General features: G+C 48.6%; 1 protein-coding gene across 1 annotated transcript in view; it reads left to right on the top strand.

Moving 5' to 3' along the window:
* Fsd2 (fibronectin type III and SPRY domain containing 2) overlaps window positions 1–13809 on the top strand; it is a 32628-nt gene that overhangs the window by 16607 nt on the left and 2212 nt on the right. The window contains exons 6-12 of the mRNA NM_172904.2: window positions 350–471; window positions 1373–1528; window positions 4384–4518; window positions 5265–5415; window positions 8202–8335; window positions 9931–10063; window positions 13068–13244. Coding sequence (NP_766492.2) covers window positions 350–471; window positions 1373–1528; window positions 4384–4518; window positions 5265–5415; window positions 8202–8335; window positions 9931–10063; window positions 13068–13244 — 1008 coding nt within the window. The remainder of the gene's footprint in view (window positions 1–349; window positions 472–1372; window positions 1529–4383; window positions 4519–5264; window positions 5416–8201; window positions 8336–9930; window positions 10064–13067; window positions 13245–13809) is intronic.

Raw genomic sequence — 13809 nt, 5'->3', positions numbered from 1 at the left:
CCACAGAGGTCAGAAGAGGGTGTCACATCCCCTGGAATTGGAGACACAGAGGGTTGTGAACTGCCGTGTGGGTGCTAGGAATTGAACCTAAGACCTCTGGAAGAGCACCCAGTGCTGCCTTTTGTTTTGTTTTGATTTTTTTTCAAGACATGGTTTCTCTGTGTAGCCTTGGCTGTCCTCAAATTCACTCTGTAGAACAGGCTGGCCTCGAACTCAGAAATCCACCTGTCTCTGCCTCCCAAGTGCTGGGATTAAAGGTGTGCGCCACCACTGCCCGGCTTATCCAGTGCTCCTAGCTGCTGATCCAACTCCCCAACCAACCGCTGGGCGTGTCTTTTTATACCAACAGACTGGGGAAATTCCTGAAAACCAAAACTGATGTGGAGCTCTCTGCACAACCTGAGTTTGAAGACCAGACCTTGGACTTCTCTGATGTGGAGCAGCTGATGGACGCCATCAATACCATTCCAGGTTTGCCTCTGACCTGTGCATCTTCACAGCAGCTCAGATGAGATAGAGAGACAGAGAGACAAAGACACACACAGAGAGAAACAGAAACAGAGAGAGAGAGAGAGAGAGAGAGAGAGAGAGAGAGAGAGAGATTTGTGACGACATGAATGGACCTGAATGGACAGTATAGTGAGTGAAATAAACCATCCACAGGCACCAGCAGTTCCTTATTAATTTTTTTTTGGTGGTGCACCTTGCTGTTTTCCAGAATGGTTGTATAAAGGTACATTCCCCTGGCAGTACCCACGGCTTCCCGTTCTCTAGATCCTTTGCCCTCTGAACATAGCTGTTCTAGCAGGCGTGAGAAGATAGCTTTTGGAGTCTTATTCAGGTGTTGTTTTTAGTTTTGTTGAGACAGGGTCTCACTCTATACACAGGCTACCTCAGAACTCACACTGTGGCCCCGGCTCACCTCACATTGTGATCCTTCTGCCTCAGCCTCCCAGGCCGTTGGGTTGCAGGCAGGCTTTCAGCACAAGGGCTCGAGTGGGTCATGGTGTTGATCTGCTTGTCCCTCATGACGAGTGATGCTGAGCACCTACTCATCCTCTTGGTGGCAGATTTGTGTGTCTTCTTTAGACTAAGCCCTGTTCGAGTCCTTTGCTCATTTTAAAATGACGTTATTTAGGGGACTTGTCCGATTTGTTTGCCACTGAGTTTTGGAGATTCTTCAGTGTTTTGAATATCAATTATAAATACCCCCTACCTATCCTCTATGGCACCAGGCATGCATACAGTACACAGACACACATGCAGACAGAACACCCATACACAAAATAATATAATGAACCAGGAAGTGGCCGCCCCACCCCCCTCCTGCACATAGAGCTGCTCAGGGCTGTTCTCGCTCTTCCTTTTTCAGCGCCCTCTGCTCCAGTGATAAATCCCCAGGCACCCAACTCCGCCACCGGCTCCTCAGTGCGTGTATGCTGGAGCTTATATTCTGACGACACCGTGGAGAGCTACCAGCTGTCCTATAGGCCGGTGCAGGACAGCTCATCTGGCAAGGACCGAGCAGGTAAGGCCTAGGGCCTGAAAGAGCGGCTGCTGGCTAGAATGCCTCAGGAAATACCCTCTTGCTCTCTGGTAGCAGCTCTGCACCACCCCCACCAGGGAAATGGCTCATGTTAGCTAGGGCTGGGGCCACCCTCCCACCAATATCCCATCAGCCTTTCTCCGGTGAGCAGGGTATTTGTGTTAGTCATTTGTTAGTGTGAACAAATGTCGGCTGAGAAACAGCTTTAGGAAGGGAGGGTCTATTGGCTCACGGTTTGAGGGTATAGTCCACCACAGCAGGACAGAGGCAGCCGGCCACACTGTATCCACAGTCAGGAAGCAGAGATGCAGCCGGCCACACTGTATCCACAGTCAGGAAGCAGAGATGCAGCTGGACACACTGTATCCACAGTCAGGAAGCAGAGATGAAATCTGGTGTCTACTCACTTTCCCCTTTGTATTCAGTCTGAGACCTCAGCCCACTGGATGGTGGCACCCACATCCAGGGTGGCTCTTCCCTCCTCAACTGCACCTCTTTGGAAATGCCTTTATAGACACGCCCATCGGCTTGTCTCTACAGTGATTCTAAATCTTACCGAGTTGAAAAATTAGGATTAATCATCACAGCCAGCTTTCTGTTACTATAACAAAAATCAGAGATAAATAAACTATTTCTTTAAGACAGGGTTTCTTTGTGTAGCCCTGACTATCCTGCAACTAGCTGTGGAGACCAGGCTGGCCTCGTACTCACAGAGATCCACTTGTCTCTACCTCCCTAGTGCTGGAATGAAAGGTGTGCACTATTACCATAAATCAACTTTTAAGGAGGAAACTTGGTCTAGCTTGTGGTTTCTGTCTTTAATGACAGAGAATTATCATAGCACAGTGTGGCAGAAAAGCTGCTCACCTGATAGCATTCCAGGAGCCAAGAGGAACAGGAGGGGCTGGGGCACCAATATCCCATTTCAAGGTCATAGTCTCAATGATCTAACTTCCTCCCATGAGGCCTCACCTCCTAAAGGCTTTACATTCTAGGGCCGTGGACTAGGGACAGACAGCCTCCAACACATAGCTATTGGGGGCACATACTTAAACCATACCAAGAAAGCCAGGTCAGACTACAGAAAAACTGCTCCACAAACCCCACAAACCTAAAGTAATCAGGCTCCAGTCCTGCTGATAGGTCTTTCCAGTGTGAGTCGGGTCAGAGTGAGATCTCTGTATTTGGAGTCTCCATTTGACAGATGAGGATAGTGGAGGCTCAGAGAGAACTGAGCTGTCTATGAGTCACAGTGGGTTGTGACAGAACCAGGCTATCAGGTCACTGCTCAGTTCTAAGCTGTGCAGGTGGCAGGTAGAGCCTCCGAGTTAAGGGAGGTAACAGCATTTCTGCCCAGGGACCAAGAAGGAGGAGGTTTGGTTTGTTTGTTTTTTTTAATTTTTAAAATTGTTTTTAATACTATCTTTAATAGTTTTTGTTATTTGAAACTTTCATACATTTATACAATGTATCTTGATCATATTGGTCCACACACTCCCCTTCCTTCAGAAGCCAGCAACTACCTCCACTAGGGGTGGGGCTTCCAGGGCCCATCCCCCATCCACACTGGAAATTTGATTGGCTAGCTCTGTGCAGGTGACCACAGCTGCTGTCAGTTGTGTGTGCAATAGCCATACCATGCCTGGAAGTCAGCATGTCACAGCTCTCTTCCATGTTTGTCACCTTGATCCTTTCTGGGCCCTCTTATTTGAACTTCCCTGAGTCTTGGATTATGGGCCATGGATATAACATGGATACTTAGCCCACCAACAGCTAAGTACTCAAAATTATTTATATATTTGTAACTGGCACTTTGACCAGTTATGAATCTCTGCATTAACAATTACCCTCTGTAAAAAGAAATTTCTCTCACCAAAGTTGAGAGCAATACAAATCTGTGGGTGCAAACACAAACATTTGGAGAGCAGTTTGATAGCATGACCATTTATCAAAACTACAAGTATCAGTTAGTGTTTTCTCTTTAACAATACTCCCTACCCCCGACTTAGTGGCTTAAAATGACACATTTATTATTTTATAATGTTATGGGTTGGTTAGACAGTTCAGGTCCAAGGCCCTCTGAATGCAATCCGATGGACCAAGGTGGCCGTATTCCTTATGATTGCTAATCTCCATTGTCAGTTTGAGGGATTTAAAATCGCCATAGCAACACACCTCTAGCTGTGTCCAGAAAGGTTTAAGAGAGCAGGAAGGCCCACCCTGAATGTGAATGGTACCATACCATGGGAGGGAGTCCTAGAGAGATTAAAAAAGAAAAAGCAAGCCTAGCAGCCGCACTCAGCTCTGTATCCTGAACATGGATACAGTGGGAGTGTGGCCTCATGCAGCTGCCATCTTGCCTTCCCAGCCCTGATGGAAATAAACCCTTCCTTCCTAATGTTGCTTTTTATCAGGTAAAAATAACTAATATCTTCCCTCTGGCCTTACCTGGGACAGCTGGTGCAGGGTGGGCTGGGGACTTTTTTGAGCTCTCCAGATAGTGTCCTGACAGTGTTCTGAGCTCTAGTGTGTGGTTACCTGCATGCATGTGCGCATGCTCAAGGGTTGGTGGATGGGTTGAGAGGGAGGTGGAGAGCAAGTCCCTCACTGCGTTCCAAGCCTCTTCTTGTGTCATATTGTTACAGAGCCACTGCTAAGCTGGTCACCAAGGTAAACCCCACTTCAAGGTCTAGGCAGCCAGAGCCTCTCAGTGCACACAGTGGGCTTGCAGGGTTGTGCCTGCAGGGGGAGGGAGGAGTCTTTCACAGTGGGACACAGAAAAGTCCAGTGGCCTTTTAAGATTTGAATTCTTTTTTTTTTTTTTCTTTTTCTTCCAGAATTCACCATGATGGTCAAAGAAACATATTGCTCAGTGACAAATCTTGAGCCAAATACTCAGTATGAGTTTTGGGTCATAGCTCAGAACAGGACTGGCCCCAGCCCCTGCAGTGAGCACGCAGTGTATATGACAGGTACTGACTGGGTTGTTAATTTTCTTTCAAGGGGACACAGGCATTGCAGGATTCTAGGTGGGACTGGGTTTTCTGCTTCCTCTGAAGGATAGAAAGAGCTGTGTGTGGTTTTCCCCTTGCTGTATTTTACTTAACGCAGTAGATCAACTTGCCTGGAGTGGCAGGGGCGTTATTTTCATGGTTGGCCTGCTACCTGCAGGTATACTGACACTTGGGACTTATCTGTATTAAGTTCCTTTTCTATTGCTGTATTAAAATACCATGTCCAAGGCAACTTAAAGAAGGGAGGGTTTATTTGGGATTGCAGTTCCAGGGAGATGAGAGTCTTGGCAAAGACATGACAGAGACATGGTTATATCGGTAGGAGCAGGAAACCGAAGGCTCACATCTTGAACTGCAAGTGTGGAGCGGGGGATAGGGGGTGGGGGTGATGGCAGGGCTTGAAATGGTGTGAGTCTTTACATTCTCAAGCCCACCTAGAGTGACATACCTTCTCCAGCAATGCTGCACTTCCTGAAACTCTCCAAACAGGCCTACCACCTGGGAACAGAGCATTCGAATGCGCTAGGTGATGATGGATATTTATTACTGGAACGACCACAGGTCTAGTGAGCATCCCCAATCCCAGGAGTGTCTGACAGGGGTTCCCAGGTGCTTTCATTGCTGTGGTGTTTGTCCACGTCTCTGAACAAAATGGCTGGAACTAAACCTAATGGTTGCTCGATTCTCCTTTCTCCTGTGTTTAGCCCCCTCTCCCCCCTCTATAAAAACCGAGGCAATCAGAAGCTGTGAAGAGGCTGTGCTGATTTGCTGGGAGTCTGGGAACCTGAATCCGGTGGACTCCTACACGGTGGAGCTAATCCAGGCAGAGACGCCAGAAGCCTCGGGGGTAACTGAGTGAGTCCTGAGAGTCTCCATTGCATATGCAGTGCAGGGACAAGGTCACAGTTTGTGACACATAGCAATCTTATTTAGGTTGTTTAGGGTGCCCAAGAAGTAGCTGGGATGTTATTATTGATCATGAATGGTGAATGTTAATGGTGAAACCCATGCTGCCTTTTTTTTTTAAATCCAGTTAAGGGCTGGGATGTGGCTAAGTGGGTAAGAGGGCTTGCTCTGCAAGTGTGAGTGTGTGAGTGTGAGTGTGAGATAGGGTCCCAAGCCCGTGTTCAAAGCTGGGTGTGAATCCTCACCTGTAGCCCCAGAGCTATAGCAGGTAGAAACAGAGGACCACTTGGTCTTACCGGCTGCTAGCCTAACTCCAGGGTCAATGAGAGACCCCGTCTCAAAGGAATAAAAACAACAGTAAAGCCAAAACAATCCAGGCATGGTGGTGCCTGTCTATAATTCTAGCACTTGGGAGGTGGAGGCAGGAGGGTTGGGAATTCAAGATCATCCTTGTCTTTATAGCAAATGCAAGCCCAGTATGGGTCTGAGACCCTGCCTAAAAAAAAAAAAAAAAAAATTCCGGGCTGGAGAGATGGCTCAGTGATTAAGAGCACTGACTGTTCTTCCGAAGGTCCTGAGTTCAATTCCCAGCAACCACATGGTGGCTCACAACCATCCATAATGAGATCTGACACCCTCTTCTGGTGCATCTGAAGACAGCTACAGTGTACTTAAATATAATAATAAATAAATCTAAAAAAAAAAATTCCTTTCCATTCATGTACCAAGAATCAATCACTGAGAGCCTTCTGGTATTAGAGAAGTAGGCAGATAACATTTGTTGCCATACAGAGCTCATAATGCAGGGAGGAGAATAAGCACAGGCAAACCAATACACTACACAGAACACACAACTCAGGGAGGAACGTAATGCAGAGAAAGGGAGTGGGGCAGGGCCTGTTTTGTGATAGCTGTTTAATCTAAGACCAGGGTGGGAGGACTAAGCCTGAGCAGGGCAAGAGTGAGTCAGATATATGTTCTGGGGAGAGGGGAAAAGCTTCCTGGGCATGGCCTTGGGGACAGGAGTGGGCTGGATACTCTGCAGGAACTGGAGCTAATGTGATTAAAATTAGGGCATTACAGATGAAGGGTCCAGGAATGACAAAGGAGACTCGATGTACAGTGTACAAAGCATACAGAATACTGCCTGGAGCCTTCTCCACCAGTCTGAGAGTGAGAGGCCTTCACAAGTCTGTGAGGAATTGGACGTGGTGGCCACCAGGGCCTATAGGTCCCAGGAGTCTACCACATAGCACCACAAGAGGAAGCGTGGCTGCTCAGGCTTAGAGCCAGGCAGTCAGACCTGAAGCTTACAGGTCAAGGACTCCGGGAGTCCAGGGTAGCTCTGCTGGGGACTGCGGGAAGGCACTGAGCTGGGTCATGAGAATGGAAAAGGCCTTTGAGGCCGTTAGAGAGGCTGATGTAAGCCAACCAGGAGCCTGTGAAGAAGGAACGCTGTGAACTTACTGTGGACTCTGGATGGGACAGAGTGCAGAATGCTCTTCCCACAGGGGACCTTCTACAAAGAATCGCGTTAACTATGGTGAGCGAATGTACTTGGATGCAGAGACATGGAGAGGAAGCCCTGGCATGTCCATATTATCTCTGTGGGAATGGCAAAGGCCTAGGAGAAATATTGTTGGCTCTTCTTATATGCCCAAGGATGATAAAACATAGCATCTCCCTCGCTCGCTACACTTGCATCTGCTTAAGCTAACTGCAAACGTCACCTCATGTTTTGTTTGCTTAATAAGAACGAGACGTGCTTTGTTTGCACTACTTGAGCTCAGACGTTCAGAGTCCCCTGGTTATCCCACATAGATCATTGGCATTTTCCTTCAATCCACAGAGACTTATCCCTGCTGGCCGGGTCTGGTTGAGAGCCTTAGAGCCTATCATGTATTCTATGTATCTGTTCTTGCCGAGATCTGTGTGCCTATAGCCACAGCAAAGCTGGAGATAGAAGTCTGGGGAGGGGTCCAGTGATTCGGACCACCCTAGCAACTCAGGTTTCCTTTGCTGTTTATAATAACCTGGGATTGGGCCAATCCATAATGCTGGAGCCCTCGGAAGACAGGTTAGCAGCTTGGGTGATCTGAGGTGCTGTTTACTCTCATAGAACAAACTGAATCACGTGTCCCATCACTGAAGGAAAGGCTCGTCCCGCTTCAGACCTCAGCTTGCCTCTCTTCCCGCACAGACCGCAGGTTCCCTGGGAATAGGGATTATATCGGGTTTCCCAGGGTGTATAGCATCTGGGATGGAAGGAGCTTGGTTAATCTACTGAAGTGAACAAGCAGAAGTGTCTCTCTGGCCCAGAGCTGCAGCCTCCAAGATGACATCCTGTTCTCATGTCTGTACATGGGCACCATCCTGAAGACTTTGGTTGTCCATTTCAGTTGAATGGAAATGGGGTTGACAGCCACAGAAATCCAGATGGTGTAATGAGCTTGTATTCCCGTACAGTCCAACTGAAATGATCTGGATCATTCTCTGTGACAGTTGCTCCAGTAGTCACATTGAGCACAGTGTTGGGTGCTTGGGGAACCTGGCTGAGGAGCTCGGAAGGGAGCCAGCCAGACACAGACTGGCAAGCAAGCTGTGAGCTGTGGGCGACCTGCCCAGGGATCTGAGCGTCTTGGCTGAGTTGCTGTGGGTCAGAGGACAGTGGGTGTAAAAAGGGTGGCTGATGCCTGGGCTCCTGCTCACAGTTGCTCTGCTTCTTCTGTGCATAGATCTGTCGTAGGCATCCCAACCTGTGAATCCCTGATACAGCTGCAGCCTAGACACAGCTATACCATCTATGTGCGAGCCCTCAACGTGGGAGGCACCAGTGCCAGAAGTGAGCCTGCTACAGTGCACACCACAGGTCTGTAAGCCAGCCACACTCTTGGGACTCAAAATTAGCTCTCCATGTCCCTCAAGTACCAGAGGCTATCCCACTGGATCTGGGTGGCCTGTTTTTGTTGTTGTTGTTGTTGTTTGTTTGTTTGTTTTTTGAGACAGGGTTTCTCTGTGTAGCCCTGGCTGTCCTGGAACTCACTTTGTAGACCAGGCTGACCTCGAACTCAGAAATCGACCTGCCTCTGCCTCCCAAGTTGCTGGGATTAAAGGCGTGTGCCACCACTGCCCAGCAGCCTGTGTATTTCTTACTTCATGGGTTGTTTGGCTTTGTTTTTTGAGATGGGATTTTGCTTTGTGTCTCAGGCTGGTCTCGAATTTAATATGTAGTCAAGCTGACCTGGAGCTCAAGGTGATCCTTCTGCCTCAGCCTCTCCAGTGCTGGGCATTACAGGTGTGAGCCAGAACACCTGCTTTGGAAGACGGTTTTACCACATTCCCAAGAACTCCAAATAGCCAGGCTCCTGCTCCTTCTGTAAGAAGGAGCCCCTCCCCTGTTAGAAGCCAACTGAGTCTCCACTGTTCAACCTCCTCCCGACTTCCATGCTCTGTCTGACCATCCTGGGTGCTGACATCCCGTCCCATGTGCCTTCACTATGTCAGAGAACTGGCATGTCCCAGGTCCAAGTCCTAAGTAAGCAGAGACCTCATTAGAAACATCCATTGCCAAGCCCAGCCCAGCTGACCCATCCCCTGCAATGCTCTGCTAAAAATCTCCCAGAGCAATCCAGTTCAAGCCAGCTGAGTGGGTGGCCTCCAGGTGAGCGGCAGAAGCAGAGAGGCCAGCCAGTGTTTGGGAACAAATGTCCCTTCCTGAGCTCTTTCACTGAAACACTCTGAGCCTCTGTCCCTGTTCCCATTGGCAGGAGGTTAGGTCTGTGACTGGCACATTCATATTCCAGCCTCACAGATGGGAAGAGCAAGCTGGGTGTTTTGAAATTAAAGCTGCTTGCTCTGAAAAACAAACTGAACAACACTGAGAGCAGAAAACAAAGGCATAGCCAGCTCTGTTCAGAGCCTCTTTCAGAGGCTGAGGCAGGAGAATTGTTACAAGTTTAAGGGCTGCTTATGGGACAAAGTGGTTGCAGTATGAGACCCTGTTTAAAGAGCAATAACAAAAAGCAAATCCCCTCAATATGGTTTTTCCTTGGCAAGGTTAGAAATTCTTACTCAGGTCCAAACACTCAGAGCCTGCAAATTAAAAACCTGGTGTCTGGGATCAGAGAGGTGAGTTGCTCAGTCTGACTTCTATCATCTACTTCTTAACCACCTGAGCCTCAGTTTCCTCATCTACAAAATGGGGACAGTACCATCCCTATCTAGGTACAGTCATAAGGGCTAAGGGAGAGAAGATATACAGATTGCATGGCACTAATTGTACAAGTCCTGCCCCCACCCGCAATAGTGGCCACCCTATTCACAGGTTGGTCATGACTCTGCCAGGGGCAGGGGTTCTGTGCATCCATGGGGAAGAAGCCACATGCTTGGGTAATACTCTTAGACCATGCAGGGAAAGTCCTGCAATAACAGGTTGGGGTTTCTCGATGTTCCCTCTCCCCACAGGAAGCTACTTCCAATTGAACAAAGACACCTGCCATCCCTGGCTGACCATTTCTGAAGATGGGTTTACGGTAGTTCGAAGTGAGAAGAAAAGTTTCAGAAAGGAGCTGCCGCCGAGCAAGACGCAATTTACCAGGTATCTGACTGCCTCTCCCTGACCCCCATGGAGCATTTGGGAAACGTAGCTAATGCCCAGAAGAGGAGAAGACTGTGGTGGCCTCTGCCCAGGGAAGTCCCAGGCTGTGGGCACTATGGGATATAGCCAGACTATCAGGTCACATAACACAGGGATAGACACCAGGCACTGAGTGAGCACTTTCTCCTGTTGCTGTGACATTTCCCCCTTAGTCCAGTGGTTCTCAGTCTATGAGTTGAGACCTTTGGCAGTCAAATAACCCTTCCACAGGAGTCACCTAAGACCATCACAAAACACATGTTATGATTCATAACAGTAGCAAAATTTTAGTTATGAAGTAGTAACAAAAATGTTTATGGTTGAGGGTCACCACAACATGAGGAACTGTATTAAAGGGTCACAGTATTAGGAAGGCTGAGAACCACTGCCTTAAGTCTTGTCTTCTCCAAGGAGAGAATTTGGTCAAGAGACACAGTGCTGGCAGAAGTTCATTTGTGAAAACAGGGCCTGGCTGCAGAGCTGGAGGGAATGGCCCCAGCACAGTGGATTCTTTTGAAGCTTCTTAATGAGTTATATGAATATTTATGAGGCAGGCGGCAAGTTTCTGAGGGAAAGGTGACCCTTCCCCTCCCACATCATGGTGGACCAGATCTCTGTTTAGACGATTCAAAACCAGCTGCTCTACTGATTCAGATATTTTGTTAGCCCACATGTGTGACAGTTGGGCAAACATCCTGGCTACTTAGTTTCTGGTGTAACTGGAAGAAATAACTCCAGCTCAAAGATGTTTGCCATTCTGCCCTCCAGGAAACTGAGCACCAGTTCTCATGGTTCCTCACGGCTAGTTGTTTGCTCGCCCCATCACCCTCACACCAACGATCACATCACCAAAGCAGCAGGCAGGATAGGTATTCCAGATCGAAAAGTGGCACGGAAAACTGTCTTTGCACTTACACAAGACCAGAGGGCAGGTTACCATTCGGGCTGTCTCTCTGTCGAGCTTGCTAGCTCCTTCCAGAGCTCAGTACATTATGCTGAGATATTAACTTATATTTTTCATCTTTTTTCAAGGAGTTATAAGAGGCTTAAAATAAGGGCTACTGTATAATAGAGAGAAAAACAAAAGCAACAAAAGGAAAGGGACAGATTAACTCCCAAGGCTGAATCAATTTCCACGCTTAAAACAGTAAACATAGCCTCTCTACTTCCCAGGAGTCAGGGGGAAGCTAAGAGTTCAGAGGATCTGCTGATGAAGAAAGTGGCTTTCCTGTCGTGGGCGGCAGCTGGAGACACAGCCCTTATGCTGCCAGCTATCCCAGCCCACGAAGGCCTTTACTTAGGTGAAGTCCTGTAATCAATCACAGACAATTTCAGATTAAGTCAGTGTTAGGTTAATGCTTTTCTGTAGATTAAGCGTGGGTGGAGAGGCAGGTGGAGGATTAAGAACAGAACAGTTGTATGTATTTAAGGAGGTGCAGGTGCTCTCAAGCGAGTCTAGCATAAGTGGGGTTTTAGTTTAAGAGTCTCATGTAGCTATGGGTGAGCCGGAATGTCCCATCTTCATGCCTGTTTCCTAAACCCGGGGATGATGGGTGGCTTGCCAGCACACCTGACTATGGAAAATGCTTTTTGATCATCTTTATTTTTTGCATTCTGCTTCTTGAGACATGGGAGAATTTAAGAGCCATTGTCTTGGCTCTGGGAGGAGGTCCAGCTGAGTTAGCCCCATTTTAATCTCCAGTTTTAGTGGATCTGAAATGGCTGTGCTGTGTACAAGGGTGGAGGGGGAGGTATTGTCCCTGCCCTCCCCTTGGACTCTTCAAGCAGGTACTCGTCAGACATGCCTACAAAAGAGGAGGCAGAGGAACACAGGCATCCTTGGAGCCTCACCTAGTGTGCTTTCCATTGTGGTCACCACAACCAAGGGCAGCTTGGAGAGGAAAGGTGCCTTTATACCCTCCACCTGCATCCATTAGTTCCAAGCAAGCATGTATTGCAAGTGGCATTTCCCAATTGGCTGTCACTGTCTGCATCATCAGTCTCTAGGCTCTCAGGCAGGCTTCAGTTTGGCCTTCATGTGGAAGTTTCCTATGTGAATGTGAGGCCCCACTTGCTGTTTACCTACATTTATGTGGAAGTGGCCACCACCCCAGCAGTGGGTTCCTCGTAGCTAGCACAGGAATCATGAACTGGATGTTCACTTTGGAGGTTCTGGTGTGATCCAACTTGCAAGAGAAACCTTCCTCCATGGAAATACCTGAGCCACCAGCGGTGGTTCCCAGAGGAGGGCTCGGGGTTGGTGTTGATGACAGGGAAGGAATGTGCTATCATGCTTTTGAGTCACCCTCTGGATTTTTTTCCCCCAAAAATGTTTCCTATCATTCTCACTATTACTATGTGTGCTGTGCATGTGTGCACAGACACACATGTGCTGTGGCATGTCGGTGGTGGGGTGGTGTGGGGGACTCTCTCCTAACACTTCCCGTGGGATCTCGGGGTGCGACTCAGGTTGCCAGGCTTGTCCAGCAAACATGTTTTGCACCAGCCCAACCTCTGGAGTCTTGTCACCCCTAGCATAAATGGTACCTCAGAGATCCTTCTGGCCAGTGACGAACTTCAAGCATATGGTGCCTTGACTGTGGTGCTTAGGTGCTCAGTCCTTCCCATCTTACAGTGTATCTACCTTCAGTACCAGAAATGCCTTAGCCATTTTAAAGACACAACAGAACCTGTTCTGTAGGTTTTACTGTTACTTCATTCCATGTTTCATACCAGGCGATGCAATCTTCCAATCTTCAGCATCAGCTATGCTTGGAGCACCACCGTGAAGCATGTCCCCACCTTTTGATAGAGCCCAGAGTCTTATGCATGCTACACAAGAACTCTAACACCCCAGCCCAGCCCAGCCCAGCCCAGCCCAGCCCAGCCCAGCCCAGCCCAGCCCAGCCCAGCCCAGCCCAGCCCAGCCCAGCCCAGCCTGTGCTTCTACCCTTTCTAAACCCAGGTGTGTTGCTGTCATGGGGAATCTGATTCCGGTCCGAGGGCGCCATTACTGGGAAGTGGAGGTGGCTGAGCATTTGGACTACACTGTGGGTGTGGCCTGTGAAGATGTCCCTAAGCAGGAAGACCTGGGAGCAAACTCCTTGTCCTGGTGCATGAGGCATACATTTGTTTCCAAAAGGTAAAGTCACCTCTACCCACCTGGATACCCACAGCAAGGATTCGAAAGACGAAAGAGAGGTTTTCCTGACAGTAATCAAGACACACACATTTGTTTAGAAAAAACTCAGGTATGTCAAGAGTTGTTGCCACCCACTTCACCTGAAAGAGAAAGAGCATCTAAAGCTCGCCATGTGCTCTTCAGGTACCAACAGCGTCCCCCTTGAGTCAGGGGCTTAACTGTGTAGCCCTGGCTAGCCTGGAATGCATTATGTAGACCGAGCTGGCCTCAAGACTCACAGAGATTCATCTGCTTCTGTCTGCCAAGCTTTGGGATTAAAGGCAAGTCCCACCAGGCCTGGCCCATACGGTCCTGTACGTTTATAAATAAAGGCTGCCCTCACAGTAGCTGGATCATCCACCCACTTGTGGTCAGAGCTTGGCTTCCAACCCAGGCAGTTTGGCTCCAGCAGTATAGGTCTTAAGCTCCTGTATTCCATCCTCAGAGCTGCTGTGGAAGCCATTCCATCTTAAGGCAGTGTGGCCAAGGGTTCCCATGACCATAGCTTGTCACGGAGCACTACATA

The sequence above is a fragment of the Mus musculus genome, chromosome 7 (genome assembly GCF_000001635.26).
Source record: "Mus musculus strain C57BL/6J chromosome 7, GRCm38.p6 C57BL/6J".
NCBI classification, from domain to species: domain Eukaryota; kingdom Metazoa; phylum Chordata; class Mammalia; order Rodentia; family Muridae; genus Mus; species Mus musculus.
This window is presented reverse-complemented; position numbering and strand designations above follow the sequence as displayed.